This window comes from Aureobasidium namibiae (genome assembly GCF_000721765.1).
Source record: "Aureobasidium namibiae CBS 147.97 unplaced genomic scaffold scaffold_18, whole genome shotgun sequence".
In the NCBI taxonomy this organism is placed as follows: domain Eukaryota; kingdom Fungi; phylum Ascomycota; class Dothideomycetes; order Dothideales; family Saccotheciaceae; genus Aureobasidium; species Aureobasidium namibiae.
In genome coordinates this window covers 92,406-117,697 of record NW_013581191.1, presented here as the reverse complement: position 1 = coordinate 117,697, position 25,292 = coordinate 92,406, and the positions used below count along the sequence as shown (strand labels likewise).

The window sequence follows — 25,292 nt, the reverse complement described above, 5'->3', positions numbered from 1 at the left end:
CATGGGTGGAAAAAAATGATCAATTTAATGTATATTTACGCTGCTCTCTGCAAAGAGCATGAAAATCAAAAAGGTTGTAAACTTTATCATACTTGTCTGTCTCCTCAAATTATGGTGATCTTGTAGTGAGTAGCTCGATGGTGGTGTGAGGGCGCCAACTTCCCACTCGAAGCAGAACAGCGGTGATCTTAGAGTATGTATCCCGATCGAGGACAACAACATAGTATGATGAACCTCTGAAGATCCACGTGAAAGCTAGTCGGACCCGAGGGATGTTCATTGATAGCCACCAGCTCGATAAATACCCTCGATCATATATCTGGTCCAAAGACGGTTGCATGATTGCCCGGCTCATACGTTCCTTCTGCGTTAATCTAGTCATCGTTGGAAAGTGGTGTGCTTCCCGGATGAGGGACCAACTGTAGATATATATCAGCAGCGGAAATAGATAGCTCCAACAGACCAATCGACTTACATGTCCTGCTTTGATATGTAGCGCAGATTGAACGTAAGTCCATATCTTAATGGGTGTCTATACCGTCGAGATGCAGATCTGATCATTTTCATGGTGCAGCGAAAGATTACGCGTCTGCCCAAGGTGAAGACTCATCAGAAGTCAACCCAAGGTGTAGCACCATTGATCAGATTCGTAAGGAGAATGAAATGCCCATGTCTCCGTCGGGACTGCATATGAATTGCATGAACGTAGGTGCAGACAGCAGAACTGACTAAGCATCTCGCTATCCCGGAAGCCAATGATAGGATTGAGCTGTGCTTGTCGCTGATAGGCAGGCTGATTCGTGTACACTCGGAGGGAGTACGTGCACACAAGTGATCACGACGTGCTTCTTGCCGCCTATCATGTGCTGTCCTTATCCTCCTGTTTCACCCCGAAGGCCTGTTCGATGAAAGATTCGTAACTCTGCATCGAATCTTCCACAGCGAGCCGGTACTTTTTGCTGTGACGATTCAAACAGGCTTCGCGGACGTCTTTGATGGTAGGTTGGTATCCGTATATGGTCTTGAATCGCTCACATCTTTCTGCGTAGTCACACTGTATCTCAACATGATCCATTTCGGCCTGAGCGAGGTTCCTGTAAGTATCCTCGAGAATACTATCACGGATCTCGATCTGGGCATCGCTCAAAAGATGGTCCCCAGTAGAGTCTCCGTTTGGATAGAAAAGATGCTGATACTGTTGGACGGCTTGTTCGGCATGCCAGCTATATCTTTCGTGAGCAAATGAGCCCAATTATATTCAACAATTGACTCACAGAAAGTTCCTGTCACCAAGCGATAGGATACGATGACATCCTGCCTTATGAAAAGTGCTAAGGTCGGTGTATGCCAAAAGCAGACGGCAGAGACGCTCGCTTTCCTCGAAGTCTTCCGCGTCAAAGGTATCACTAGCTCTCTTGAACAGGCTCCTGAATACATGCTCCCGAGCGCTTGTCTCATAACCAGCCAACATCCTGAATGATCTCGAAGACTCAGGACTGTCAAACGAGTGGAGGAATAAGAAAAATCACAGCTTATACGACACTGGAGGAACAAGGTAAACAAGTCAATTCCCCCACAGTCTGAATGACGGAGCTCGAGAAGATCGAGTTCTTGACTTTTTGCAGCAATTTCGAGAAAGGGAAGAAGAAACCGCTTTAGGTAGGGGATCGCAGGCTTCACAACCCTATGCGACCACATAAAGACACAGTCCGGCCAGTCTCTTGACTCATAGCCCTACCTTGTGAGGTATATCAAACGTACTGCAAGCTCTGGAGCTGCTCAGGATGACGCTGTAACTCGGATATCGCTCGTTCAGGTGCTTGTACGGCGGACCAGCTGATCAGCTCCCGGAGCGGGTCGCGTGATGACTGGACAGTTTGGTCTGAGGGATCGTGAAAGTGTACGAGAACGGATACTCGAGCATGTACGATAGCCAGCTTCCGAGCCACTCGACGAAACGTGTTTGGTCGTGTCGAGAGAGGAGCGACAAGTGGTAGCTGGAAAGGCTTCAAGGCGGGCCAATTTGTAAAGAGCAACTTGACGCGAGCAACAGCTGAGTGGACCGACTTTACCCGGCGGCGTAGACCACCAAGACTTCAACCATTTGATGATTCCGTCCTTGCAGCGATACATCAATATAAGATGAGCAAGTTTCGCGTTCCAGGACAGCTAAGCGATGGTGACTGATCAACACCGAGCATTGTTGTAGTAGTGAGGGCGGCCACGCTGCGAGCGATCTGTGCGGTCTTGCGAGGTTTGTGCTGTTCTTGTTCGGCTTTTAGGGTCCTGAGAGATTTGTGCCTACTGCGAGATTGGCTTTCTGCGCGACTTGTGCTTGTAGCCTTGTAGAGCTGCTTGTAGGTTCTGCCCAGCTTATACATCAAAGACCCAAAGTACCTGAGGCGGGGCAGCACAGCGCAGCAGACTCTGGTTCTCGACCTTGAGAGGATGATCATTCGCTGGATTTCGTTGGCTCTTGTCAGCCTCGAGTCTCAGCACAATTGACGCAGGGTCCTTCCTTCCAAGGTTCACTGCCCCTCCAGCTCGATCCCCACTACGCACAAGTCGCGCAGCTGGTATATATACATCATCCACCACCACCACCACTACTCTTTCTCATCCACATCAACTCCCATACTAGTCATCTTCCTCTCGACTTCAAGTCTTCAATCATCCATCACCACTCTTCTTCAAACACCAACTCATCAACTCAACATCAACAACAATGGCTGGTGGCTGCGGCAATGCTTCTTGCTCTTGCGCCAGCTGCGGCTGTGCTGCCGGTAGCTGCACTTGCGGCGTAAGTATCTCTTTTCTGAACACAAGATCTTCACTGCCGTCACTGGCAACACTCAGGACTCTCAACTACGCTCTTTACATTCACCTTACTCTGTCCATGACAAAACTGACAGATATCGCAGAAATAAACCACTTCACTCCAGACACCACAGGCTCGTCATGATAAGTCCATGTTCATGATTTTGTTCCCTCGAGGCCTCACTGGCCTGAATGGATCGAGCCTCTGGCAAGTGGACTATCTATTATGAAACCTGATCACTATGAGCTTTTGGATCATCAGTCTCAAAGACCTCAACCACACCTATCGAGAAAAAAAAAGAAGCCACAAAAAAAAACACAAGATCTTTTTGGAACAAGCTTGGCAGAGTTGGAGCACATTATGGAACTCCTAGTTTGGGAAGAAGAAACACAAGTTCGTTTGATAGTCACAGGAGAATGATCGTTTTTCTACTCATAAGACTAAGGAAGGATAGTTTCCTGCACAAGCCATGTAAACGTACGAACGAGAATGAGACCGAGAACGAATGGATCATATATCATCCTTGTCAACTACTTCCAAGCTCTTGTATGCCCATTCTCACGTGCAAGTCGCAAACGTTCAATGTTCTTGTGAGCAGTGACGAACGCTCCAGCTGAGCTCAACGACTGTCCAATGTCACGAGCTGGATAGATGACATGTTGATGACATTGTTGGTTCTCTTGATTGATCCTGTTGTCCTCAGCATTCAACCCGTGATGATTGATGTCGATCATCTTCACAAAACATCTTGTGCCATATAAACGTATTTTCCAAAAGATGGTCAATGCTCGCTCGTGTGGTCTAGTGGTATGACATCTCTCTCACATAGTGTCTTGACATTGTTGGTTACAGAGAAGATCCTGGGTTCGATCCCCAGCATGAGCATTTTTTGCCCGATCAGCGGCACATGTCTGTCTAAGGTGGCCTCGGATAGTCCTGTAAGTGACTGTCCGGTCCGGGACGACATGTTTTTGCAGGCAGGCTTCGTGAAAAGGATCGCAGTCCAGGCATTCACACACAGGCGGATGCCTCGGACCGAAGAACCGTTGACGAAAACTTGCTTGGCATTCACATGCAATGACGAAAGGGGTCATGCTCGTCGTCCGGATCTTGCGCGGCATGTGGAAGTCGAACGAATGAATTCTCCTTCTTCGAGTATCAAGACTGTGAGGCGGTATGCCCAAACTCAGCGGCAGTAGCCCAATGTATTGTGCCGTTTCATGGCAGCCTTTGGTACGTGTGACCCCCGGAGCGAGTTCCATGGGTTTTTGTGTTTTGGTTTCCCCGCAGAGATGACATGCTCTTGATGGTACAAGCGTCCTGGGCAGCAACCGGGCAAACAACAGGAAGCACGCACTAACATGGCTTGAGGACGACAGACACACCTTGGATGAGCTCCATGTCGGATACATCGTCCACGTCCGCGAATGCTGGCCACTCAGCGCCTGAGAGGAGAGAATCCAACACGACAAAGCCTCCGACGGTAGCCGCCTTTTCACCCACCTCGCACTCGTTTCCTTCAACTCGACAACGCTCGACTATTCTCGTCCACCAAAAGTCGCCTCTACTGCTCGCAACGCCTCCGCAAGTCACCCGGGCTTTGGCATATTCACACCCATTCATTGTCCCTCTCAACAAGCTCGTTGGCCTGCTGTCATGGACGACTGGAGATGCCTGGGAGAGCTTCCTATTCGTGGCTGCCTTCTGGTTCACCGTCCTATATGGCGGCTATATACTGCGGTATATGGGCCCGCTGATATTGGTTACCTTCCTCATAGTGGGCATGTATCTTCGAAGGTACTCTCCGCTGTCGTCAACAGGCTGGACTGGTGAGAAAAAGAAGGGACACAAGAGAGATCACTCGGATGGCATCAAACATCGAAAGTCTCTAGATGAAATCTTGTCGACTCTGCAGACTTTCACGACGAGATGCAACATCCTGCTTGATCCATTACTTCGCTTGACCGACTTCCTGTCGACTCAGCAGACAGCAACATCGGCCACCACGCAACCTGCGCTCACAACCCTGTTCATCCGTATCATGCTCACGTGCCCTGTATGGTGGGCATTGACTCTACCTCCTCTCCGTATCATCACCACAAAAAGAATCGTTCTACTCGGCGGCACTATCTTCTTGTCCTGGCACTCACGTCCAGCACGTATTAGTCGCACCATTCTCTGGCGCTCAAAGACTGTCCGCGAGATTTGCACCATAATCACCGGTCTTGATCTCGGCGTTCCCTCAGCCTCGGCACCACCGCTGCCTCCACGACCCGGAACAAAAGGCGCTGTCAACGTGAACGCGAAGCCAAATACCGACTCGGGCGAAAGCATCCGGTTCACCTTCACACTGTACGAGAATCAGCGAAGGTGGCTAGGTATAGGCTGGACAGCGAGCATGCTGGCCTACGAACGTAATTCCTGGACTGACGAACACCTAAACCCAACATTCGATCCCACGCACTTCGAGCTACCTGAGGTAGAAGGTGGCATGGCAAAATGGCAGTGGGTAGAAGACAGCGAATGGCACGTCGAACTGCCCTCGTCCAAGAAGAACAAATCCAAAGACGCTGCCATCGATGACGATGACGCCTGGATATACTACGACAACAAATGGCGAGACGGCAGAAGAGGACAAGATGGCTGGGGCCGCTACACTCGCCGCAGAAAGTGGCTACGCGATGCCGAACTCGTAGACGTGATCCCTGAAGAAGAGAAATCCACACTGGCACCACCGCCAATCGCCACAGAGAAAGCAAAACCACCACCCACACCCCCACGTCCTACACACTCTCGCAACCACAGCAATCTCACCCAGGCGCTTAAGAATGCGCCACAACATACTCACACACCATCCATGACCACCGCCTCAACCATCACCACAAGCAGTGATATGGGTAGTCCATCCAGCAGCTACAAGCGCAAATCGTGGTTACCGGGTTCTGCGGGCAGTAGGAACAGAGCCAATAGCGGTGCCTCTGGGAGTACCGAAGGCAGAATGAGCAGAGGTGCTTCGAGGGCTGATGATGTCGTGCCTCCCGTCACGAGATTGAAGAACGATGAGGCGGATTGGGGATTAGGTGATGATGTTAGTATGGGTTTGGGATGAGTAGTGAAGAGGGAGAGAGTCGAATACGACTCAGAAATTATGGATGAAATGAAATGCTATTGGTTTATGATAAGATACTGGATACTTTTCCTCGTTCTTTCTGTCTGTTTGTGAATGGTAGTGAAAATGTGCCTGTTTCTGGAAGAGACCATGTATCTTGAGTCCCACGATGAAAGGAAAGATGGCCGATATCCTTTCCCCAGCCAATGTTCTTTCTTCGCTCATGGCTTTCTTTTGTGGTAGGTCTGCCACAGCCAGATTGTGCCGAGCCGGAAATCTTGAGGCGTCAGATGAAATTCCCTTCAGGTGGATATCGCGTAGTTGCAACCTTTGATAGCAGCATACTTGTGTGCAATGTGCTCCAAAGCTGCATCCAGTTCGCCCACAATCTCCTCTGGGCAACCTCTTGATATGCATTCCATCGCAACGCTTTCGTTGAAGGGTGACGACCAGATGATCTCGACCTGGATGGGGATGTGGCTGAGAACGTGGCACACAAGGTCGACCAGGCGAGGTGAATCGAGATATTTGGACCGGTCTTCTGGGATCAAACTTAGGCCTGCAGCCACGTGAAGGTCCAGGATTTGGAGTGATTTCAGCCTGGTGAAGTCACCCAGCGTGAACGCTCTGACAGAGAAGTCCGGCTCGTGTAGATCGACGCGCGCAGTCAGTCTAAGTTGTTGGATCTTTTCGGCAGTGCCGTCAGGCATGAGGTCCAAATGACGAGCGCAATCGAAATCGTAACCGAGATTCCATACACGATCAGTGTAGGCATATTTGACAGCCTCGAGGTAAACCTGTCTGCAGACTCGGAGAATGTTGACGCCCACATGAGGCCTGATCGTGGGTCTTTTGTGATTGATGCGTATGCCTAGCAATCTATAATAGCTCCATGTCTCATATTTGACGCCGCCGTTCTTCGAGAGGTGTAGCTGGTAGATGCGGTTGCGCAACTCAGATGGCAGTCCCAAGAAGTTGAAGACGTCTGATGGAGCGGTGACGATCGGCGTATCCATGTTGGATATAGTGAGGTGTTGGTGAGAATATGGTAAGATGTTTGGTAGTTGTTTGTGTTGCAGTCGGAGATGAAAGTGTTAATGCGCAGGGAAGGGAAGTGGTGTTGAGATGTGGGACGTTGTGGTGTGATCGGAGGAGAAGTAAAAGTTGGCGATAGTTCTGCAGACGCTTCACACGCCTCTGTCTGCGAGCTCCGTCAGTTGTAAGCAGACTCAGCTTCGAGACAACCATAATACTCAGTGAAGGACGTATACCAGAAGAGGACCAACGCGAAGTGATATTTCAATGTGTTGACTCACCTCTGAGCAGAGCCCTCACTTTCCTGAAACTGACTTTGTTCAAGTCATATCGAAAAAGTCCTTGAATCTGCTAGGTGGTATAGCGGCTAAACTATCTGGACTCAGAAAACAAGACTTCCCGAGTCTCGCCATGTACGGGTCAAAGTATGTGCAGACCCCTTGCCGCCAGTCACCGCTACTTGACACCCTGAGATCAAGGAACTTGGAAAGTGTTTTCTTCAGGAATAGTTTTTTGCTCTTTTGCTTTCGAGATGTTGATGTCTTTGCCACTTTTCTTTTCCAGTTATCGCTTGGGGTCGACATGGCTTCGTTGTGCGAGACAAAGCCAGTAGATGGATGCGTGCTCGATGGTTCACGGAGCTTATCTTACTGCCATGACTGGTAATCCAGTGCTCCATTCTGGTTCCAAGTCCTGACCAGCACAGACCGTGAGGGATTTGACCTCTTTATCTCTCAGGCACATCCGAGATAATGTCCTTGAGAAGAGGTACCTGATTTCTTAAGGTCGTTGCAGGAGGTTCATATTCCCTGATAGCTATCATCAGATGCTCCTGTCATCGTTGTCGCCAGTACCAAACACGTCCACTCATTGCGACAAATCGGCTGGATATATCATCATTTGCATAGGCAGTACTGCCTCCATCGTGTCTGGCTTGTCGTTTGGTGAGTTGATATCACTGTGGAACATGATGGCGATGCGACTCGGACCCGATCAGTCTATCGACATTCGACGACGCAATATGCTTGTCCTGCGATATGAATCGTGGAAGCTCTATTTCTACTGCGATCAGGTCCAGAAGACCGTACTCCCGACGCTTTATTTGCAGGCTGAACATTGCATCAACGTGTGTCGCACGCCTTTACCTGCATGGACTCAGGACTTTTGCCTCTGTACGAGCACGAAACATCCTCTTCGCCGCTATTGACCAGATTTACCCGGACCCGAGACCCAAGGATAAGACAGTTCTTTGCTCGCAGGTCTCCTGTACAGGAGACGACGTTGAAGCAAAGTTTACCAATGACACACCCCATGCTGTCACGACGCGCTGTGATTGGCTTCTCCAACTCTGCTTGGCGCACCTCTCCATGACTTCTCTACGACACATGCCTCGCGTTCTTGCCATCTATAGGTCCATGATCAGAAACGATCTTTCACGCCGCCGTGTCAGGTACTGGAACTCAACTTCCGCTGGACCCTTGATCTTCACCCTGCACCTGCAGCTTGTCCTCGGCATGTGTCTGCATCTATAGGCTGACGATGCGTCTCCTGTGCTTTGAGAAGGGGATACACCGAGGCCAGGAGGGGTAGCGGGGTGTTTGGCCGCATGCGGAGGTCGAGGTTTGCGACAATGTGCCATGAGCCTGTTGAAAAATGTTGTAGCTTACGTTGAGCACGAGTCGCACCCTCGAATGCTTTATGACAACAGGTAGGCCCTGATCCTTGCGTCTGCATCTCTTTTTGTCTATCTGCATACTTTCGTACCTTCGTCTCTGTATATTCACTTGTCGTTGTGACAATGACTGTTCAAGGAGTGCTTCAAGCGCTCACTGAGCCCTTGAATCAAATCAGCATTGCTACCGTTTTCTTGGTACTTCTTCTCATCACTTACTTTACCCTCTCGTTCACCGAACTCGAGACTGTCGGCAAGCTATTCAATGCTGCCGCTACCTCTGCAAAATTCGCATACTCTTGCTTCTTGAAGCCTCACACTGGAGACAACACCGGCAACCAGCAGGATGCTCTCGAGAGTTTCTACAGGACCCAAGCCAGCATTTACGATGTCACACGTTCTAGACTGCTCCACGGAAGAGAAGATATGCTGGCTATGGCTGCTGCTCAACTCTGTCATCAACTAGAGCAGGGTCAATACGCTCGCAAGCCAATCTGGGTCGTGAGTTATACTTCAAATCTGAGTATCAGTCTTTGGGCACTGTGCTGATTCTGCTGCTACTCAAAGGATGTCGGTGGCGGTACTGGCTGGAACATCGAACAGATGGAGAAACACATTTCTGTCTCTAGTTTCTTCCACGCAGTCTACCTCGTCGACTTCTCCCCTTCTCTCTGCCAGGTCGCCAGAACCAGATTTGCCCGCCTCGGCTGGAAGAACGTCAAGGTCGTCTGCCAGGACGCTCGCACTTTCAAGCTCAGCGACTACGAGGAGGGTCACACCGACGAAAGTGCTATCTTCAGCATTGGCAAGAGTGCACTCGACGAAAGCAGTGCAGTCGATAACGTCGGTGCAGACCTTTTGACTATGAGCTACAGCCTTTCCATGATTCCCGAGTTCCACCCTGTCGTCGACTCACTCGCCAATCTGCTCGCACCTAACGGTATCATGGGTGTCGTCGACTTTTACGTGCAGAACCAGATTCAGTTCCAGTCTCGCAACTATGTCGGCGGTGTCATCGATCGTCACTGCATGTGGATCTCTCGTATCTTCTGGGCTGCATGGTTCGAGATGGATAGAGTGTTTTTGGACTCGTCTCGCCGTGTAAGTGCTTACCACCGATATTTTGATGCAGTAGCTGATTCTTGCAGGACTATTTGGAATATAAGTTCGGAACAATCTTGAGTTCAAACGCCCGCAATCACTTCTTCGGCTTTAGAATCCCGTATTACGTCTGGATTGGTTGTGCTAAGCAGACCAAGTCATCCATGCACAAGCTCGCCGCTCTCGATGCCGCTGTAACAGAATCACCCTTCATCAGTGCTCTCGACCTCCAACGCAAGTCCGTCGGAGGTGCAAGAAGAGGATCGTCCTCCGAGCGTCGCTCAAAGGCATACGAGTCGGCCATTGTCAACTTGTCGGCAAGCCTGCCCCTACCTGCAGCATGGTACCAGCAACACCACTGGCGCATCTACTACGATGAGCAACTGCAAAAGCACAAGCAGTTTGGTGACGAGTACATCTACGCCTTCACCTGGGAGGACGCCAGAGTCGATGCACGCCTCCTCAAGATCACCTCAGAGGATGTCATTCTTGCCATTACAAGTGCAGGTGACAACATCCTTGCTTACGCCCTTGAACAACCCAAACGCATCCATGCCGTCGACCTCAATCCCAACCAGAACCATCTTCTCGAACTCAAGGTCGCTGCTTTCACAGCTCTCGGCTACACAGATGTGTGGAAGCTGTTCGGTCAAGGCAAGCACGACGACTTCCGATCTCTATTAATCAATCATCTGAGCCCCCATCTATCCTCTCAAGCCTTTGACTACTGGCTCCACAAGGGCAACGCTACCTTCGGCGAAAAGAGCCGTGGCCTGTACTACACCGGTGGCTCTCGCCACGCAATCCAGCTAGTCCAATGGCTAGGCCGTCTCCTCGGCATCCGCGCCGACCTCGCCGCCATGTGCTCAGCAGCCACTCTAAACGAACAGCGCGAAATCTGGTCCAAACGCGTCCGCAGAGTCCTGCTATCCCAATTCCTCAACTACACCGTCATCGGCACAGAAAAGTTCCTCTGGAAAGCACTAGGTGTGCCAGCAAACCAACGCGCCATGATCGACGCCGATTACCTGCACCAAACCGACCCAAAGTCAAAAGTCAGCGGCGTAAAATCCGGACAGGCCATCTGGGAGTATGCGGTCAACACCCTCGATCCGGTCGTCAACAACACACTGGTGTCGGAGGAAAACCCTTACTACCTCATCTGTCTCCAAGGCCAATACACCCAGCGCTGCCACCCTGATTACTTGGCCCCTCGCTCCCACGTCAAACTCTCCAAACCCAACGCCTTTGACGGTTTGCGCATCCACACAGACGAGCTCTGCGAGGTCATGGCACGCATGACGCCCGAAACCCTGACCATCGCTGTTCTCATGGATAGCATGGATTGGTTTGACCCCGCGGGCCCTGAAGCAGACGCTCAAGTCAAGATAGTGAACAGAGCACTCAAGATGGGAGGGAGAGTGCTGTTGAGATCTGCGGGCTTGAAACCTTGGTATGTGGATACGTTTGAGAAGAGGGGATTTGTGGCCAAGAGGGTTGGCGCGAGGATTCCGCCGGGGAGTTGCATTGATAGGTGAGTTTGCTGCTGACGCTTTGAACTTCGAGACTTGTGGATGGAGTTGCTAATGTCGGAATACAGGGTCAATATGTATGCTTCTACATGGATCTTGACAAAGGTTGAGGCTGTTGCGCAGGACTGAGTGGGATCTTCGTGCTCCACCCACAAGCGGACGAAGAGAGTTTGAGGACGGTCGGGTCTGCTAGCGATATGATGATGGATAAACGAATGTGTGGATTGCTCCGGGATTGTCGATATGATGGGATAGCATGCACGGGTTGTCAGTAGAAAACAGCGTTAGGAGAATCGGCAGAAATGAATATTACGAGTGTCAGTAAATATAGAAAATGGAGAACCAGGGTTTCAAGTGCACTCGCTCAACGAAAAATGGTCCGAAGATGTATATATCATTTTTACCGATTGTGTAAAGCGCCAAAGAAAAAAAACGTATTTGAACATCTACCAAAGCAGCAGACGCAAAGAAAAGAGAAGCCAGCAAGCGGAATTCGTATGAGGGGTTGGGTTGGGTGGGAGGGTATAGATATATTGGCTCAAGCCTTCTCAGCCTCGAGCTCCCGCTCAGCCTGTTGGTAGTACTTTGCCGTGTCGACACCGTGCTGGTTGTGGTTGACAAAGTTGAACCAGGGCATCACGTGGACCCAAACGCCCGAGTAGCGGGATTGGCGCGAGGCGACGCCTTGCATGTACTCGGTGAGTTGGGAGGTACCGTAGAGTTCCTCGCCGCGCTTGACCTTGTCGACCATTTCGCGCATGTCCATGTCGATTTCGCGGCGGTTTTCGGTGAAGCCGTAGAAGCGGTCTGATGGAGAGTGTGTTAGTCTGTGTTTTTCTACAGAGCGTAGTCCAGATATCGTAGCGCAGTGGCTTCCAAGCTCTTTTCATTGCGGGGGGATTCTGGTGTAGGAAGAGAGTAGAACGCACTGATGGATCTCGAGTAGCAGAGGTAGAAACCGGCAAAGAGACCGATACCACCGGAGAGACGCATGACACTGGCGAACATGCTGCGGGAGACACCGGTGGGAGAAACGCGCTCCATGAGGGTCATGGTAGCGGGGACCGAGGCGCCGAAAGCCACGCCGTACAGGTAGTCACCGGGACGGGCATAGGAGAGGACGCGCTTGAAGTGGCTGAAGAGACAAGAGGTTAGGCGGGAGAACGTTCGAGGTAGAGTCGGAGCTGGGTCGCTTACGGGTCACTGTCAATGAGCTGCGAAAGTGGTCAGTGGTGGTGGTTTGGCGAGCGATTGTCTTTGGTGTCATACAGGGTAGGGGGTGTTCAGGGCCTTTGCGGGGACCTGCTGCCTCTCTCTCATTGGCACATCGGTATAACTCGGCATGGCGGCGGTGTGTGTGGTGATATGGTCGGGTTCCTACTCGTCGATGGTTGCTTGAATGTCTCATCCGCTGCCCGTCGACTGCTCTTGGCGTTTGATGCGCTTGGGCCCCGCTCTGATGACCACTGACAGGGTCACCTCCGACTTCTTCCCCACAACATCTTGGCATTGACATCCAACACCTTTGTCCACGCGCATTCACCTTGTCGCAAACCACGTATCAACTCATCACTCCCGCCAATCTCCACTATCTGGGTCCAGCTTCAGCCTCTAGATCACCCTTCACTTCACACACGCAAACATGGCCTCGCCGGCCACCGAATACGCTCAGAAAAGCGCCTCAAACCCTCCACAACCAGCACCATCAACCACACCCGCACCACAACAAGCCCAACCCGCTCCCTCAGACCAACAACCCACCAGCACCACCGACGACGGTCTGTCCCGCCGCCCACGCGACGCCCGCCTCATCCACCTCATCCTCTCCGCCCAAGGCGTCCACAGCTACCAAGAACGCGTGCCCCTTCAACTCCTCGACTTTGCATATCGCTACACCTCCTCCGTCCTCGCCGACGCCTTCCGTCTCTCCTCAGAAGGTTATGCTTCCGCTCCCGGCGCTCCCGCAAATTCAAAGCGCTCAGAGGCCACCGATGGAAGTAACATTACTGTCAATGCGTTGCGTCAGGCCATAGCCTCGCGTCAGGATTACCAGTTCCAGGGTGCGCTGCCTAAAGAGTTTATGATGGAGCAGGCCGTGGAGAGGAATAGGGTTGCTCTGCCCAAGGTGCAAAAGGCGTGGGGTGTGCAGTTGCCGCCGGAAAAGTATTGTCTCACTGGCACTGGATGGAGTTTGCGGGATCTGTGGGAGGAGGATGAGGTTGTGCAAGGTGAGGAAGAACAGCAAACTAAGCGAGAAGGCAATGGAGATGTGAGGATGGAGGGCATTGCCGATGGCAAAGTCGACGAAGGCGAGGAGAAGGATGCTATGGACAGCTTCGAGGATGTCTTTGGCGGCGATGCCCATGGAGATGGTGACGGCGATCAGGAGATGGCTGAGGCTTGAGGGAAAACATCACAACAGTGCAGAAGGCTATTCGCACAAAGGCAACGGATCATGCATGGTCAAAAAGGCGTTCGGGAGGAATTGAGGTTGGCGCAAGGCTACGTACGATATTATACCCTGCATAGACGACATGGAGATTTTCTCTCTATAAGACGACAAGAGAACACCAGACTCGCCGTCCTGCAAGCCACATGTGTCTACGGCAATAGAAACCAGAGCGCCAGGGAAGGATGAGGTTATTTTCTTATGCTCTGGGAAAGTGCAATAGCAAGCAGGATTGCAACCGAGGTGGCTTGGAAGAACTGCATCCAGATAGGTCTTTACAAGCCCTTCACCCAGACATGTTTCATAGCACAACAGGCTTGAGCCCCGTAGACACACTATGATCGAGCGTCGCGTCAGAACGGGAGAAGCATGGTCGCGACAAGACTGGTACACGATTGCTTGTAAGCTACTGCCGAGCTACCGCATGAATCATGGCCACCGAGAGCTGGCTACGACAGAAAAGGGCGACAGCGAATATGGGTCCAGCATCAGTCAAGGTTCTGTTGCTGGCTTGTCCGACTTCTCTTGGAGGTTCGACGCGTTCTGGAGGTCTGACTTGTCTTTGCCGGCGGCAAGCTCGGCTTTCCTTCGCAGGTAATACTCTCTTGAGCGTTGGTTTCTAGCCTGCCTGTGTTCAGGATCGTTGGCATAGCGCTCTCTCATACGTTGGAGGACAGCCTGTCGGTGTTCAGCATCACTGGCATATTTGTCCCTCAAACGCTGCAGCAAAGCTTCTCGATACTCGGGATTGTTGGCATATCGGTCAGCCAATTGTTGTAGTTTCGCCTGCCGGAATTCAGAGTCGCTGGCATATTTGTCCCTCAAACGCTGCAGCGAAGCTTCTCGATACTCGGGATCGTTGGCATAGCGCTCTCTATTACCTTGGAGGACAGCCTGCCGGTATTCAGAGTCGCTGGCATATTTGTCCTTCAAACGCTGCAGCGAAGCTTCTCGATACTCGGGATTGTTGGCATATCGGTCAGCCGATTGTTGTATATGACTCTGGCGGAACCCAGGATCGTTGGTGTACCGTGTCTTCATGTATTGACAAGAAGCGCGAATCCTCTTCTGGCGATATCCGGTGTCAGTGGCATATCTCCATCGCGCATAGGCATTGCGTTCGTCTCGAGTCCAAGATGTTTGTGGTCCAGGAGGGCGGACAAAGTCAGGAATGGCAACAAGGCTCCTGACCCAAGCTTTTCGAAATGTCCAGATTGAGGAAAGTATTGGGCGAGTATAGGGCAGTAGAAAAGGCATTGTGTGAGACAAAATGTCCTTATCAGAGCAGATTGGATGAAAAAACTGTCAAGAGTGCTGTCAGTGATCAAAGTGGTACCAACCTTCATATCGAGAGTGAGACATGGTTGTTAAATTACATTTGTGCACGATCAACCCCGCTTACATTAACTCAGAAGCTTTTTATAAGGCCTGCTACAAGAAGTCATTGATGGTGGATGATCCAAGGCAGGAGGAAGTGTCAGTGTGAGCCTCAGGTCGTGGTTGGCCAAGACTTGTTCTGACCTCGACTTTTGGCCGGGGCGGGTGTTGGGCGAGCTCTCGTCTCGCTGTGACGGCTGCCGGCGACTGCGCGCTGGCTATACCGAGCACAACCACGCCTTTGTCCAATCCTCTCCACCCACACACACCTCACCGCCGCCATGTTTGTCCGTCGCGTAGCATCCGGTCTCGCCAAGCGTGCCGCCTTCCGCCCCGTCGCCGCCCGCCCTTTCTCGTCGTCCTTCGCTCGCTGTAAGCCGCAACCAACCAAAGCGCATACCAGTTGCATGACCAAAACCAAAACTCACCCATTGAACCCTGCCAGTCGACGCCCACAGCGATCCCAAGCCCGGCCAACACTCCAACAAAGTCAAGCCCTTCGAGGGTGCGTTCCACCTGCCTCCAGCCCGCGCCGCCCTCGTCCAATTGAACTGACGCTGTGCTCGTTGCGCAAAAACAGAGATCCAGAATGAGCACGACCTTATGCCCGCTGGTGCCGAGCCCGGTACCGTCCCCACCGACATTGACCAAGCCACCGGTCTCGAGCGTCTCGAAATCCTCGGAAAGATGCAGGGCATCGACGTCTTTGACATGAAGCCTCTCGATGCAAGCAGAAAGGGTGCGTTTGGATCTCTCATATCACACCCACCCACAATACAACGCAAAGACATTGACCCTTTTCGCTCGTTACAGGCACCATGAAGGAGCCCATTACCGTTCGCTCGTTCGGTGACGAGCAGTACGTTGGTTGCACCGGCTGCCCTGCCGACTCGCACGTCGTTGCTTGGTTGACCATGTCGCGCGACCGCCCCATCGAGCGCTGCCCCGAGTGCGGCTCCGTCTACAACATGGAATACGTTGGTCCCGAGGAGAGCCACGACGCCCACGGCAACCACGGCCATGACGTCGGCCGTACGATACTCCCCTTCTATCCTCGACACTGTTGCTCTTCCGCTAATTCATCACAGACGCCGACACTGACGGTTCCCACAACTTCGGCGGCGAGCCCAAGACCCTCGCCGACTTTGTCCGTCCCGAGTACAGATAGACTCTTGCCTTTTTTTCCACCCGCGAATGCTTGGAAGATCAGGGAGGGATTGCAGATAAAAACTGTATCATAGCGTGCAATCTCATCCCCGGCTTTTGGCGCTGTTTTATTCCTCTTCACAAAAGAAATCAATTATAGGTTGTAAACCATCTCATGGGATATCATCTCCGGATGTGTAATTGCAGTGACACAGAGGTTTGAGCGACGATACACAGACAAGACACAAAGGCACAAACATCAGAACATCACAGGTAAGAAGAAGACAGAAACAAAGGCACATTTAATCAAAAGGGGAGAAAAGAATTCGTTATCATTTTTCATAAATCACCTTCCCACCCATTACGAGCGGCAGGTCGAAGAAGAAGTCAAGTAGCAAAGCAACCATATTCGCCTTTGCTTCACCCCACAGCAAAAGAGCACTCCAGACACTACAAAGCACAGCAAAGCAGAAAAGGCCACCCATCCATCACATCACATCCCCATGATTCCATTTTCCATTCCATTTCCGTCATATCATCGCATCGCATCAGCCTCTTTCAAGCACCAGAGCGCCAAACCCTCGATCTACCGATCAATCCCGCATTGCCAGCCTCATCAGGCACGGCAACAACACTAGGCAACCCCTGCAACCCCGAAGCAGTACCAACCGCAGGCGCAGGCACAACAACAACGCTAGCAGCAGCAGTGACATAACTAGTCATAAAATCCGTGACGGTCTTTGTGGTGCTAGGCGTAGCAGCAGCTTTGTTGGCAGCAGTGACTGAATTCGTGACTGTAACCGTGACGAAAGAAGGGAAATTGAAGGGTGGATGATTGACGCCAGAAGGTGGGCTGAAGAATGGAGGGGAAGGGTTGTCGGAGGAGGGGTGAGAGGGAAATGGGTTGGAGGGGTTGTAGGTGGGTCCTGAGGTAGAGAGAGAAGTGTTAGCGGATGGGAAGGGTGGGAGGGCGATGGTGGGGATAGGTGGGTACTCACTGGAGGGTGTTGAGGTGGTGGGAGAGGAAGCGACAGAGGAAGTAACGGAAGAGGTAGTCGCAACCGACGAGGCAGCAGTTGAGGTGGCAGCAGAAGAGACAGGAGCAGCAGTAGCAGAGGAATCATCAGCAAGAGTGTAGAGAGCGCTTGTGGTCAGCGCAGCTCTGTCCCTGAAATCACTGACAGCCAAAGTCTGAGCATCCTGCTGACCAATTGTGTGGACGGGAGCTGCATTGCTAGGCGAGTCGACAATCTGAATCTCGGCGCACGAAGTGTAGTATTCATCCTTGCCATTGGGGTAGACGCCAACGCCAGCATCAGTAGGCCATTGCCAGACCCAGTAGACGGTAACGGTGTCACCAGCCTTGTAGGTAGTAGGAATGTGGACGTCGGTCTCGCACCACTGCTCAACGTTGGAGGTAGGTTGGCCGAGAACATGGTCGGGGAACTGCTGTTGACGTTGAGTGGAGATGGCACCAGGATTGATCTGATGACAGCGACCATCATCGTAGTTCTGAGCAGCGATTTGAGAGCCACGGGAATCACCACCAGTGCCAGCAGTGTTCCACTTGAGGACATCAACAATCTTTTCAGTATCCGACGGCTTGGTTGTGGCGTAGACAAAGACAGTACCACCCATCTTGGGCTTGCCAGGTTGATTTTGAGGCAGAGTGACGTGGCCGTTCTCAAGGTACTTCATGGCAACGTAGGATCCAGGAGCAGCTTGGAGACGGGGGTGAGTGTTGTCGTAGTTGGATGTGCGCTGACTCGGGTGACAGAGAAGATTAGTTCCATCGATGCGGGTGCGGCCTGTGCTAAGGGCTGGCAAGAGGTAGACAATCGATTGCTCGTCAAAGCCGGGAGTGGTACGATCAACGTAGCCGCGAGTGAAGCCATAGTCGCCAGTGTAGTTGCCAGTGGTCGAGTCAATAACCTGCATCTCCTCGACCCAAGTGTGAGCGGATGCCTGACCGAAAACGGCGGTGACCACAGCAGCAGAAAGTGCGAACTTCATTTTGAGAGATGTTCGGGTTGATGTAGTGTTGAGAGATGTGTTGTTTGGAAAACAGACGTGTTGTAGCGGAAAAAAGGTGACAAAAGATCCTCGAACCTGCGAAGAATATCTTTGTAGAGTGTGTGAGATGACTTGTCGTTTTTGTTTTTTTCTCGAAGGAACCTGATGTCTTTGACGATAGTAGAATTGTCTGAGTCTTGCTCGTGGTTGGACGGCGTCAAGTTCTTTCTTGTTGTTATGTCTGAGATGGATTTTCGAGAACCTTCAAGGCTGGTCGAGGGAGTGCTTATGTAGAAAGATAATGCCAGAAGACGCACAGAAACTTGAAAGAAGACAACAAGGGCGTCTGGCGCAGGTTTGATGGACAGGACTAAGAGTCTGCACAAAGAGAGCTCAATGTGGCACAATGGCGACAATGACCTCGAACAATGCAAAAACAAGGAAACAATTGTGGGCAAAGCGAGCGGCGATAACCAGTATTGATGAATGAATGAGCGTGACGAACAATTGGACAAAGACTGTTGACAGTGAAGGTGATGTTTGGTGGTAAGCGTGGTGAAGTGAAGGTTGTTGGCGGTGGATGTTGTTGTTTGCGCTTTGGTTCCGTGACGCGCCAGATCCAGCTAGCGATGCAAACGAGCAAGAAGACGACAACCGCCGGTGATTTTGAGGCTGGAAAGAGAAGAAGCTGGCTGCTAGTAGACACCTGAACACTAACCGATGCAAGAAATGGTTACAGGAAAGGATTAAACTGCCGGCAGCTGTGTGACCGGGGACAAAAGGCTCAAAGGACAACGACAGCTGGGCAACCTCAAACCGGGGACGTGGGATCTTGTATGTGACACTCGAGAGACTAGTTTATGTGTATGGCAGGCTCATGAGATCCTATTGAGGTCGAGCAAGGTCGAGACTCCGAAGCAAACAAGCGTTTCATCGACTACTAAGACCGGGCGGCAGTTTTGACATGTCGCGCGCGTGTTCAATGGCTCCTGAACTTGCATTTGTTTCTTGATCTTCCGAGACACATGCAGCAGCCACGTGTGTATACCAGTATGCTCGGCGAGTTGCTATGCCTAATTGCTCTCCACGGGCGCTGAAGCCATGTGAATGTCGCAAGCCTCATGTTAAGGAGCCTCGCACGTCACCCAGGACTTCAGCGACAAAGGAGTCGGATGGCCATTTCTTTGTCTTTGCGATACAATCTCACATACACTCGCCTCCAACGAGTATGAGACTCTTGAGTTTTCATGCAAGACATTCAGTCCTCGACACTTTGAGAGACCGTGTGTCGTGCACCACGGTTTGACAAAGCGCTGTGTGCGACCCGAGAAAGACTACCGACTTGTGGAAGGAGGAAGAAAGAGGGAAGGGACGAGGTGAGCTTTCACGCATTGTCCAGACCCGCGCTTGCGACGCTGTTCTGATTGGTCACCTTCAACTTCCCACTTGCTCTCCATCTCGCGCCCGAGTCACAGTTGGCCATTTTCAAGAATACACATGTCTTCTAGGCGCGCGCCCGAAGTGGAGAGAAGCTAGGTCTGAGATTTCGGTGTTCGATGCATGCATGTATGGTATGCGTCTGGTCTCATGATCATCGAGAGAGAGGGACATTACCCGGTTGAGAGAACGGGTGGGACAGGAGAGACCTTTCTCCCTCTCGATCATATTTGTTCTGCAATCTGCCCTGAGCGGATACTTGCACGTATACTGATGTGTCTTGCGGACGTCGAAATAGTGACAAGATCAGATGTCAGGATGTACATTCATCGGAAGTATTTCTCCGCTGCCAGCACCCATACACGGATAGATGCATTACCGCTTTACCAGTCGAAAAGAAGTAGTGGTTGACGTATACATGTTCTTGAAGGAAACTCATGCTGTGTTGGTGCAAAAGAGACGACACAGCATATGTATCAAGCTTATTCATAAGTCTAGACAGGTAGTGCATGTAACGATCGGCACTGCAAAGCTCGAATTTCGAAGGATGGACTCGCGGGAGGATCGAAATGCGAAGCCAGGAGATGCTAAAGCGGTTTGCGTATGAGCGTGTCATATGATTATGTTATAGTATATATGATCGTCAAGCAGTGTTTTTGCCCAGCCCCTCTTTATACCGCGCAAGACACCGGTCCCTACAGACCTTGTGATCGACCATCGGTCGGGGGTAACCAGCCTTCTCAGCCTCCTTGGCCGCTCCTCTGCCATAAGGATCGTGTATGGCCTTTCCCTTGATATTCTTCAACTCCGGCAGCCACTTTCTGATGTATTCACCTTGCTCATCAAACTTCTCGCTCTGTAGCAATGGGTTGAAGACACGGAAATATGGCTGTGGATCCACACCTGTAGATGCAGCAAAACCCCATCCGCCATTGTTGGATGCGAAGTCGCCGTCAATAAGGTGTTCCATGAAATATCTTTCACCCATGCGCCAATCGAGCAGAAGATCTTTGGCGAGGAAGCTGGCGACGATCATTCTGCATCTGTTGTGCATGTAGGCCATGGAGTGCATTTGGCGAATCGCTGCATCGACAATTGGGAAGCCGGTTCGGCCTTCGCACCAGCGTTTGAACTGTTCATCATTGTACTCCCATCTGACCTTCGTGTACTCGTATTTGAAGGGCTTGGACATACACACATAAGGCCAGTGAGCTAGCACATGTTTGTAAAAGTCTCGCCAGGCGACCTCGGAGATCCATGTCTTGATGCCCTCATTGCCAGCGTCCAATTTGTTGGACGTATTAATGTTACGAGCACTTCTAATGGCCGTCCTCGCTGCAAGCGTTCCGGTTGATAGATGTACAGAGATAACGCCAGTACTGTTGGCAGCAGGAATATTACGAGCATCCTTATAGTTATTGCTCTTCTTCTCCAAGAATTTGTTGAGGCGGTCGAGAGCTTCATGCTCACCTGGCGGCCATAATGCCTTGAATCGTTCTCTTTCTTCGTCGCTGAGCTTCTTGTTCTCGGGAGCTGAAGGTATCTCTGCTTTGAATAAGTCCGCATACTTCTCACGAGCCGAGACAGGATTCTGATCTGGCGCGGCAAATTCATCCAGCATAGTCGGGTTCGCGTGAAGGTGTTTGACCCAGGCCTTGAACCATGGTGTGTAGACTGAGTATTGCTTGCCTTGGCCTGTTGTGAGATCGCCCGGTGGTACTACAACATCGTCATGGACTGCATGGAAATCGATGCCTTTTTCAAGACACGAAGTAGTCAAGCCAGCGTCCCTCCTTAGCTCGTCGACCTCATATTCTATTGCGCAGAAGACGTGTTTTGCACCCCAATTCTGGCACAGCTCGATGATGCGACTCGGCACATTCTTGCGTATCTCAACAGTTTCGGTGTACAGAGGAATATCTTTCTTGGCCAAGTCCTCCTTGAGTACTTGCAAGGTCCTGAGCTCGAAGTCGACACGAACGGCAGCAGTCAAGTGAGCCTGATAATCCTGCGGACTGACGATAAACAAGCAGATCAGAGGCACACCCTTCGATTTTGCCTTCTCGCTCGCCAAATGAAGGGCGCGATTGTCTTTTGTACGCAGATCGCGTTTGAACCAATGTACCACCGCGTCCCCAATTTCGATCTTTTTGCGCGCAAAGGCCGTCTTTTGCACGGCTTGAGTGAGCAACTCGATGGGCCGTGGAATCTCGTTTGCGTTGTAGCGAGCGCATCGTTCATTTGACATCTCAGCCGGGTAGAACTCTCTCTGTATGACACCGTATTCTTCCTCCTGTTTCTCGCGATCCGGGTCTTCATATTCTGGTGCTTCCGTCTTGATCTTGGTGTCGGGCTCGCTCTTCACTTCAGGCTTCACGGATGGTTGCAAGGCGTCGAAGGCAGTCTTTTTGAGAGCAGGAGCTTCGGTTGGTAGACTCGAGGTGGCTTTGCGCTTGGGAGGCATTTTGTAAGAATGAAGGGCGGCTGAAGTTGTTCGCAAAGGCGTGACTGGTTTCGCAAAGGAGCTCAATCTGGTGCGACGGCAGGCCTGGAGGGCAAAGTGTCGCATGTACGACGGGACGAATAGCAATGTAGATAGTACGAAAACATGGCGATGGGTATTGTTTGGACCATCAGAGTGCTTCTTTGTCGCAACGGCCGATCAATAGGTTAACGCGTAGAGCGTGTCGATCGATCGCCAACTCGCTGACGTCGTTGACCCTTGAATCAGTCCCTCCTCCAGCGTACAAAGGCCTGGATCAACAATACCACTATGAGAAGGCATAACGATCTTTACGCCAGAGATGGTTCCAAAGAGAACCGAGAGTACGTCACTTCTCAATGGACAGTAGCCTGTTTCCCAAGACTATGGTGCATCTCGACAGCTGTCGCGGACCTGAGCACATGTCGAGGAAGTCCTATCATACTCGGATCTGCACCGATTGTCAAGTATATGCTTGATATTATAGACACTATGAACTAAGTACCTACACAATTACCCCCTTTGCACTCATCACTGCTCTCATGCTCACGTAGTCATCGTTCAACTAAGCACGCCAGCAGCTCTCCACACAACACCCTCGATGATACCAGCCCATCTGTAGAGAGCCTTCTTGTCGCCTGCCTGAACTGCCTCAACGAGTCCAGGGTATGTGTCTCCGGCATATCCGGTCCATTTGCCGGGAGCAAACACAACGTGCTTAAACCAGCTTCTACCATCAAGACCCTTAGGAAATAGGAAAGCACGTTCCAGTACCTTGTACTGCGTGTTGACAGCGCGGATCTGGGCAAAGAGTCTCTTGGTGGCAGCAGCGTTAGGCTTACCCTCTGCTGCAGTGGCTTTGACAGCCAGATCAGCAGCGTGCGCATCAAACTTATGCGCAGCACGCTGGAGTTGCTCGATGGCCAGGTCGAGGTTGGCGAACATGGACACCTTTTCATCCTCGTCGCTGAAAGCCATGCCGGACGAGTTGGCCATGTGCTTGACACTGTCGAGATATCTCTCGAGGCTGAAAGCGTAGTCGCTGGCATTGAAAGGAACCACCGGGCTTTCGATCAACGAGGCTGCGAGGAGAGACCACACCTTGGCCGCTGTGACATGGTATTGATAAGTGGGGTCGCCGTACTTGACCATCCAGGCGTAGCTGTCGTAGTTGCTGTGGTAATGATAGATTGGGTCGAGAGGGCCAGTCTTACCGAAGCCGAAGTCAGCACTGGGAATACCAGCAAAATCCTGGAAGGCTGTGAAATCGGATCCAGATCCCATGGTCCCAATGTGCTTGTCCCAAAGGTCATACACAGTTGATCCTTCGACTGTCTGATTTGGCGACTTGATGGACTTGGTAACTTCGTAGATGGCTTGGTTCAGCAAAGGTGCCGCATTAGCGTTGAACTTCGTGCCACGAGTGCCGACATCAACGTTCAAGTACGCCACAGCAGAGTTTTTGAGCCAGGGCAGATAGTCTTCAACCCACTCAGTGGAACCGACAAGACCGTACTCTTCGCCATCCCAGCTGGCAAAGACGATTGTCCTTTGTGGCTTCCACCCTTTCGACAGAGCAATACCGAATGAGCGAATCACTTCATTCAGTGCTGACGACCCCGAGTTAGGATCAGCGGAGCCGCCGGCAACCCACGCATCTCTGTGGTTACCGAGGATGATAACTTCATCTGAAATGGATCCATTGATGACACCGATGGTGTTCCAAATAGGAGTGATTGTGTAGTTCTGCAGGTTCATGATATTGATGGTGACCGATGGTGGTGAAGGGCCGATGTTGTAGGAGACATTTTTATGTTCAAGACCGCCCTTGTGCCAGCGAGCAGGGAAGGATGACGCGTTTGGCCCGTGACCGTTCAGTGCCTGGAGCAGGGGAATGGCTTCGGCATAGGAAATGGGCAACGATGGGATAGAAGGGGTAGATGCATTTGCGGCTTCGCGAGGCACACCAGGCTTCGAGGCGTATCCAGGAGTAGTAGGGTCACCAGGGAATTGACCTGCACATACGATGTTAGTATCTTTTGCGGAACAACAACAAGAGGATGTTTACTCAGGTATTGGACGCTGCCTCTTTGCACAGAGCTTGGGTTCCGGGCGGGTCCGTCGGGGTATGGCTTGTAGCCATTTACTTCGGTGACAAGACCATCATCACCAGGGTCGCTGTAGATGATTGTTCCTACCATTCCGAGCTCTTGGGCTCTCTTGACCTTGAGACCTCTGAAGATAGCACCGTATCTCACGAGCGCGATCTTACCCTTCAGCTCAACGCCTGCCTCGAGCAGATTCTCAAAGTCAATGAAGGTACCGTAGTTGCAGTAGACATATTGCGCAGTGACATTGCCGCTAGCAGAATAGCCGTGGAAGGTAGGCACACGATCTTCGGCGCCAGTTGTAGGGTCCTCTTCTAGGACATCTTCCTCGAGAGTTGCTTCGAACGAAATCTCACCATCCTTCAGCAGAGCAAGTCTGTGGTCCAAAGGATAGTTGATGTAGACTTCATATGGTACGACCTCACTCTTGACACCAAACTCCTCCCATCTGTTCTTAGTCCAGACAGCTTGACTGAGGTTTTGCCCAGCAAGATGAGGGCCTGCAGTGTAGAACTGGGACCACTCTTTGGCCTTCTTCGGATCGGGTGTGGTCGAGAGGATGTCTTTGAGATCTGCGTAGCTCAGGCCCTCTCCAGCGGGCCACTTCGAGTGGGGTGGTAGGATGGGACCGGATAGACTGTCCCATGGCACGACGTGATCTTGCTTGTCGTCTCCGAAAACGTCACTCTGACCAAAAACGAAGGATAGAAAGGCGAGGGCGAGCGTGGTAAGCGGTAGGACGACCAGGGCTATGGTGCAAAAGCGGCGAAGCTGTGCTGTTTTAGCGACCGCCTTTGCTTGATTCCAGCCTCGAGAAGAGTCTTGGATTTCAAGTCTGCAAACGGACTCACTGTATGATTTCCATATCGATCACGGTGAGGTCGTACACCAACGACTTGAATGAGCGGGGTTTGCTCGTCATTAGAAGCCATGCTTCGAGCTGTCTTCTGCTCTCTCATCTCTTTCGTCGTAGCACACCAGCTCTAGGGTGAACACGAGTTGCAAGGAGATGA

The 25,292-nt window shown here is 51.5% G+C and overlaps 10 protein-coding genes across 10 annotated transcripts; 4 read left to right on the top strand and 6 right to left on the bottom strand.

Annotated features, from left to right (window-relative positions):
* Nucleotides 1-985: 985 nt before the first annotated feature.
* Nucleotides 986-1,456, bottom strand: M436DRAFT_32157 (uncharacterized protein; the record flags this gene model as incomplete). Its single annotated transcript, XM_013568575.1, has 2 exons — nt 986-1,223; nt 1,275-1,456. Coding segments are annotated over 2 exons (420 nt in total), but the record flags the coding sequence as incomplete, so codon positions are not given.
* Nucleotides 1,457-4,217: 2,761 nt separating this feature from the next.
* M436DRAFT_54957 (Pex24p-domain-containing protein) lies at nt 4,218-5,927 on the top strand (the record flags this gene model as incomplete). The annotated part of the gene is made up of 1 exon (XM_013568642.1): nt 4,218-5,927. The coding sequence occupies one exon, from the start codon at nt 4,218-4,220 to the stop codon at nt 5,925-5,927; it is 1,710 nt and encodes a 569-aa protein (XP_013424096.1).
* A 302-nt stretch (nt 5,928-6,229) lies between these two features.
* M436DRAFT_66741 (uncharacterized protein) lies at nt 6,230-6,943 on the bottom strand (the record flags this gene model as incomplete). Its single annotated transcript, XM_013568671.1, has 1 exon — nt 6,230-6,943. The coding sequence occupies one exon, from the start codon at nt 6,941-6,943 to the stop codon at nt 6,230-6,232; it is 714 nt and encodes a 237-aa protein (XP_013424125.1).
* A 1,817-nt stretch (nt 6,944-8,760) lies between these two features.
* Nucleotides 8,761-11,396, top strand: M436DRAFT_66740 (S-adenosyl-L-methionine-dependent methyltransferase; the record flags this gene model as incomplete). The annotated part of the gene is made up of 4 exons (XM_013568670.1): nt 8,761-9,135; nt 9,202-9,735; nt 9,783-11,269; nt 11,336-11,396. The coding sequence occupies 4 exons, from the start codon at nt 8,761-8,763 to the stop codon at nt 11,394-11,396; spliced, it is 2,457 nt and encodes an 818-aa protein (XP_013424124.1).
* Nucleotides 11,397-11,805: 409 nt separating this feature from the next.
* Nucleotides 11,806-12,587, bottom strand: M436DRAFT_54733 (NADH-ubiquinone oxidoreductase-like protein 21 kDa subunit; the record flags this gene model as incomplete). The annotated part of the gene is made up of 4 exons (XM_013568604.1): nt 11,806-12,074; nt 12,197-12,402; nt 12,465-12,481; nt 12,537-12,587. 4 exons carry the CDS (start codon nt 12,585-12,587, stop codon nt 11,806-11,808), a joined length of 543 nt encoding a protein of 180 aa, XP_013424058.1.
* A 322-nt stretch (nt 12,588-12,909) lies between these two features.
* Nucleotides 12,910-13,671, top strand: M436DRAFT_75644 (TFIID-31kDa-domain-containing protein; the record flags this gene model as incomplete). Its single annotated transcript, XM_013568721.1, has 1 exon — nt 12,910-13,671. One exon carries the CDS (start codon nt 12,910-12,912, stop codon nt 13,669-13,671), a length of 762 nt encoding a protein of 253 aa, XP_013424175.1.
* A 1,703-nt stretch (nt 13,672-15,374) lies between these two features.
* Nucleotides 15,375-16,261, top strand: M436DRAFT_75643 (cytochrome c oxidase-like protein polypeptide IV; the record flags this gene model as incomplete). Its single annotated transcript, XM_013568720.1, has 5 exons — nt 15,375-15,465; nt 15,539-15,598; nt 15,674-15,832; nt 15,907-16,125; nt 16,182-16,261. The coding sequence occupies 5 exons, from the start codon at nt 15,375-15,377 to the stop codon at nt 16,259-16,261; spliced, it is 609 nt and encodes a 202-aa protein (XP_013424174.1).
* A 1,223-nt stretch (nt 16,262-17,484) lies between these two features.
* On the bottom strand, nt 17,485-18,252 carry M436DRAFT_23740 (uncharacterized protein; the record flags this gene model as incomplete). Its single annotated transcript, XM_013568571.1, has 1 exon — nt 17,485-18,252. A coding segment is annotated over one exon (768 nt), but the record flags the coding sequence as incomplete, so codon positions are not given.
* A 2,080-nt stretch (nt 18,253-20,332) lies between these two features.
* Nucleotides 20,333-22,153, bottom strand: M436DRAFT_54946 (photolyase; the record flags this gene model as incomplete). Its single annotated transcript, XM_013568639.1, has 1 exon — nt 20,333-22,153. The coding sequence occupies one exon, from the start codon at nt 22,151-22,153 to the stop codon at nt 20,333-20,335; it is 1,821 nt and encodes a 606-aa protein (XP_013424093.1).
* Nucleotides 22,154-22,732: 579 nt separating this feature from the next.
* On the bottom strand, nt 22,733-25,211 carry M436DRAFT_75640 (peptidase M28; the record flags this gene model as incomplete). The annotated part of the gene is made up of 3 exons (XM_013568719.1): nt 22,733-24,186; nt 24,240-25,050; nt 25,131-25,211. 3 exons carry the CDS (start codon nt 25,209-25,211, stop codon nt 22,733-22,735), a joined length of 2,346 nt encoding a protein of 781 aa, XP_013424173.1.
* Nucleotides 25,212-25,292: the final 81 nt, after the last annotated feature.